Source organism: Plecotus auritus (assembly GCF_963455305.1).
Source record: "Plecotus auritus genome assembly, chromosome: 5".
Lineage (NCBI taxonomy): Eukaryota > Metazoa > Chordata > Mammalia > Chiroptera > Vespertilionidae > Plecotus > Plecotus auritus.
The window spans coordinates 45,987,910-45,993,099 of NC_137776.1; the positions used below are offsets into that span (position 1 = coordinate 45,987,910).

At 42.7% G+C, this 5,190-nt stretch overlaps 1 protein-coding gene across 1 annotated transcript; it reads left to right on the forward strand.

Moving 5' to 3' along the window:
• The first annotated feature begins 312 nt into the window (after positions 1-312).
• On the forward strand, positions 313-3,997 carry ATP5MC3 (ATP synthase membrane subunit c locus 3). Its single transcript, XM_080670942.1, has 5 exons — positions 313-445; positions 630-734; positions 1,914-1,991; positions 2,760-2,953; positions 3,517-3,997. Exons 2-5 carry the CDS (start codon positions 696-698, stop codon positions 3,629-3,631), a joined length of 426 nt encoding a protein of 141 aa, XP_080527068.1. The 5' UTR covers positions 313-445; positions 630-695; the 3' UTR covers positions 3,632-3,997.
• Positions 3,998-5,190: the final 1,193 nt, after the last annotated feature.

Sequence of the window (5,190 nt, forward strand, 5' to 3'; positions counted from 1 at the left end):
ATCACCCTTTTCCCCCCCACACATACAGAGTCCTATTTCACAGAGAAAAATGACCAGGAAGGGGACCCCTCTACTAAAGAGCAACTGATAAAAGGCCAAATGTCTCAGGTGTCAACGGAAAGAAAAGTAGCACTTTCCTCTTGCGGCTCAGATCAAAACCCGTTCATTTTTCTCTGCCGGGGCTAGTTTTCAACCTCTTTTTCTCTCTCCTTTACCAGCCCCTGTCCATCAGCCCATCATCGGATGGCTGTCAGTGTCCTTCCCAACTGGTTACCAATAAAGTTGTTACAAAGTGACCTTGAGCGTCTTCCCTGCTGCACCCGATTCCCCGCCTTCTCCATCCGGGTGCCACGGCGCAGATAAGAACCGGACCGCGCCTGCGCGCCCAGCCCCACTCCTTCGACCTCTGCCGCCGCCGCTGCCGCCGCCGCCACCTCCTGGGAAGGTAAGCCGAGGGCGCGGGAGCCGGCCTGGCCGCGGGAGCGGCGTCCACGGGGACCCATTCATTCCGCTGGCGTCTCGCTGGGCGCGGGGCCCAGGCCGACAGCGCGCACGGGAGCCTGGCGGGACCTGGCGGGGAGGACAGGCCCTTGGGGGGCACTTGACCTTAAGCCTCTTTTCCTCCGCAGAAAGCGGGAGAGGAGCCCACGTCGCCTGCCACCAAGTCTCCAGCCGCGCCGCCCCAGGAGTGTAAGATGTTCGCCTGCGCCAAGCTCGCCTGCAGCCCCGCTCTGGTGCGTAGCCCCGCGGGGCCATGGACTCGGGGCTGGACCTGTTGGCCTGGAGCGTCCACGTTGAATGGGCCACGTCCCGGCGGCGCACACCGCCCTCTCGGGACAGGTCTCCACTCACTCCTAACCCTGTCATTTTCCCCCCTTTCCTTCTAATCCTGGCGCGCCTCACTCTCCTCACGAGGGCGATGGAGGGCAGCGAGGCCTAGCTGTCAGGCGCCCAGCGGTGTAGGTCAAGCCCTCCTGGCGTCCATGCCCGGAGCGCCCCCTCCCCCACCCCTCGGTCACGCTGGTGGGTCGGAGTGGACGCTGAGGTTGGGGAGCTGTGAGGATACGAGAGGCCGCCGAGGCCTAGTTCGGCCAGCAGCGCTCTCCATTGCCTGTCTGTAGGTCAAACTCGCTGCTGCAGAGGGAGGGACTTTGCCTCGTCCTGTGTGGGTGGAGGAAGGTGGCGGAGCAGCCGAATCTCTTCCTGCCTCTAGAATGTGATTTCCATAACCATTTTGGAGGCTTTAGGGGAAGTGAAGATCTGGGGGATTTGTCTTACAGAATCCGATCTTGGTTCTGAAGGGATTTTCTGTGACCTTAGTTTAGTGGACACTCAAGGACAGGCAGAGCAGCTGGACTGGAATATGTCCTTATGGTCGGAGTATTGCACTGATTATTCTTACTCTGATATAGAATTGCTTAAACTGCTTTTTAATTTTATGATTAACTGGCATATTGGAATATCTTGGAAATGATGGGAGCTCATATTAACTAATGTGCTATTTTAAATAAGAAGCTTTTAGAGTGACACTCCTAATATGCTCATTTGTTGGGCCTCTTAAACTTAAAGAATGTGTGGTGTTTATTGTCCATCCGGGTGATCTGAATTGTGACACCACAGTAATTAAAATTTTAAAAGCAATACATATTTTTTAAACTAATTGTTCTTAGTTTTGTTTGGTATATTACAAATAGCTTATGAAGCAAGCTTTAAAATTTCATTAGCAACTTTAAAACTATTAAAATTGCTTCATCTATTGAAAACGATCAAACAGCCAAGATAAGTGTCAGTACAGAAGCCATGAACTTGGACTCATTTTTCTTCTTGCTTTCTTAGAACTCATGGTGCAAGAAAGGTCATTGAAATCTTATCTGTATCCTTACTTATTATGTGGAATTTTCTTTCATTAATAGATCCGAGCTGGATCCAGAGTTGCATACAGACCAATTTCTGCATCAGTGTTATCTCGACCAGAGGCTAGGACTGGAGAGGTAATAGTACTAATAACAGAAATTAAGTGACACTCCTAAGTAAGTCTTATAGTTTTGACTAAAGTGAAGGGGGTGGGGAAACAACCTCATTAATGAATGGTTTGAAGGCAATCCTTTCCATCTGATAATAAAATGTGCAGAAGATAAGCCAATAAAATAAACTTCTGTTTCCAAAACTTATCCACCTGATTTGGCTAAGGCTGGTCTGCAAACTCATTAGTCAACAGAGCGGCAAACCGTGGCTCGCGAGCCGCAGTTTGCCGACCAGTGGGCTAAGCAATATAGTATGTATATTTAAGTGCATAGGCTTGAGTTGTCTATATTTAAGATTATAGTAGCTGCAGTTATTGAAAAGCCTACTCTATTAAAAAGCATATGTACACATTTTGTTTCTTAATTTTCACCTTTACCATTTGCCGCTCTTAATTTTCACCTTTACCGTTTGACTAATGAGTTTGCTGACCACTGCGTAAGGCATTACCCTTACCCAGAAGTTTTGACTTCGGGTTAAAGATATTAGTACATTATTAAAATGTTTTTAAGTGTTTTTCCCTAAGGCAGTGTTTCCCTAGACCACTGTTCAAGGTTTAGCTAGTGTTATTCTTATTGTGCCAGATTGGATTTATTTTAAGCCCTTGATTTTTCTATTGTGCCACATCACCTCCTATTCAAAATTGGCTTAGAGAACTAGTTATCATTTTGACAGTATGGTAATTGAAATAACTGTGATAACTGATTTGACCTTTGCCTTTATTTCTTGTTCTCTAGGGCTCTACAGTATTTAATGGGGCCCAGAATGGCGTGCCTCAGCTAATCCAAAGGGAGTTTCAGACCAGTGCAATCAGCAGAGACATTGATACTGCTGCCAAATTTATTGGTGCAGGTGCTGCAACAGTAGGAGTGGCTGGTTCTGGTGCTGGTATTGGAACAGTCTTTGGCAGCCTTATCATTGGTTATGCCAGGTAATTTCAATGGCCAAATAAGAATAATAGCTAATTTGTATAAAGTGCCCATTCTGTGTTTTGCATTATATTTGAGGGCTTTGCACACATTATGTCACTTAACTCCCCATTTGTCATAGCTAGTAAGTGTCAAAATAAATTTTAACTCAGTTTGACTTCAGAGTCTACACTCTTAATTGTTAAGCTATACTGGGAATATAATTAACAGCACATACTTCAAGAGTCCATTTCCATTTTATTATGTAAGACCTTATTTCTAAACTCAGATCTTAAAAGGTATAGAACATACTTTCATAGGCATAAGAATGGTTAGTCTTCACCCAAAATGGATGAAGACTAATGGTTTATATTGACATACAGAGTCAGCTCTCCCCCTTTTCTTCATATGATTAGGATTGAGGAGGAAGGGATGTCAAAGGCAAAGCAAAAGAGATCTAGACAAATACTCTTCCAGTATTTCCAGTTTACAGAGATCCCCACACTAGTAATCTGATTTAACATTTACCAAACATTGAAATTCAAATAATATTTCAAAGTTATAATGTGTTGTGTGTCTTTTTTAGAAACCCTTCGCTGAAGCAGCAGCTGTTCTCATATGCTATCCTGGGATTTGCCTTATCTGAAGCTATGGGTCTCTTCTGTTTGATGGTTGCTTTCTTGATTTTGTTTGCCATGTAACAGAAATTATTGCTTGAAATGTTGGCATTCATATTAATTACGGATGTAATTCTGTGTACCTTACTGTGACTCCGAGCACTGTAGTATTGGTGTCATGGAAATAGACATTATTTCCAAAGTCATTTCATTAAAGATGAAAACTTTAATTTTTGCTGTGATTTGTACTTCCCTACATTTAGATAATCACAAAGAAGGACATGCATTCAGGCAGATGCTGTATAAATCAGAGGGAACTACAGCCATTGCCTCACTGATGAAAAAGACCCTAATGTAATTTTTATGGGAATTATTTTATATAGTGTCTGAACATTGTAAATTATAGGGTTTTTGATTATTCATTAAAGCAGAAATATTTGAGTGCTTTGAGCTTCTATGAAATATGATTAATGAAAACAAGATAGTTAATTGCTCAAGATGGTTTTGAGTTTTTAAGGGCTAATGAATTCAATACTTGGAAGCAGGATAACCTTCCAAGAGTAACTTCACTGGTCTTACACAGCTGGGTCTAAAAATCATGTCAGCTTTTTAGGAATTGAAGCCTTGTTAAAGGGAGTGGAAAGCAATTTTCTTTTCTTTTTTTTCTTTTCTTTTTTAAATATTTTACTGATTTTTTACAGAGAGGAAGGGAGAGGGAGAGTTAGAAACATTGATGAGAGAGAAACATCAATCAGCTGCCTCCTGCACACCCCCTACTGAGGATGTGCCCACAACCAAGGTACACGTCCCTGACGAGAACCGAATCTGGGACCCCTGAGTCTGCAGGCCGACGCTCTATCCACTGAGCCAAACCAGTCAGGGCTGGAAAGCAATTTTTACTTTTCATTAAGTTATAAGCAATCCTGTGTCTATGATGAATCTTATCTGTCTTCTAAGAAACAATCTAGCAGCTAGTTTCTTGCCTAAACAAGGCTCTCCTTAACCAAATATCAAAAACTAAACTGAATTGGCTACTTTTTAAAGCCAAACATTGCTAAAGCATTGCTTATCATTGATACTAACTTGTTTATAGTAGGAGTCTTGGAAATAAGAGTTGCCTCAACAGTATTTTACTTATAGTACATATTGCTACTTGGTCAAATTTTTCCTATTAAAAGGAAGAAAGTAGTGTTACTATAGAAAGACTTGAGTTTTCCCCTATCCTCAGTTTCAGGGTTTTCAATAAAGGTTAGGATGACAGTTACTAAACCTACTTTTTACTCCTTTAATGCCCTCTGCCCAATTTAATTCCAATTGAGTCATCAATTACCAGGGTTTTTCAGAGTGCTATGGAAATACCACCTCCAGCAAAATCACCTAGGATGTCTGTTTAAAATACAAATCCCTAGATTCTGGACCTACTGAATTGGAATCTTGGGCCATGAGATTCAGCCATCTGCATTTTTTAGGTTTCCCAGGTAATTTTTGTGCACACTTAGAGATTCACTAACTTAATATGTACCCTTCCCACTTTCTGTACTGTGCAATGAGTCCACAAAGAGCTAGACCTAGAACTACTACCACTTTTTGGTTAATCATCTAGTCTATAACATTCCTGGATACTTCACCATTTTTTAAATAGT

Bases quoted from the DNA above. Each gene is read 5' to 3' on its own strand.
- ATP5MC3 (XM_080670942.1), top strand. From the start codon at position 696: ATGTTCGCCTGCGCCAAGCTCGCCTGCAGCCCCGCTCTG. The intron at 1,992-2,759 runs GTAATAGTACTA...CTTGTTCTCTAG, and splicing joins CAGAGGCTAGGACTGGAGAG to GGCTCTACAGTATTTAATGG. The intron at 2,954-3,516 runs GTAATTTCAATG...TGTCTTTTTTAG, and splicing joins CTTATCATTGGTTATGCCAG to AAACCCTTCGCTGAAGCAGC.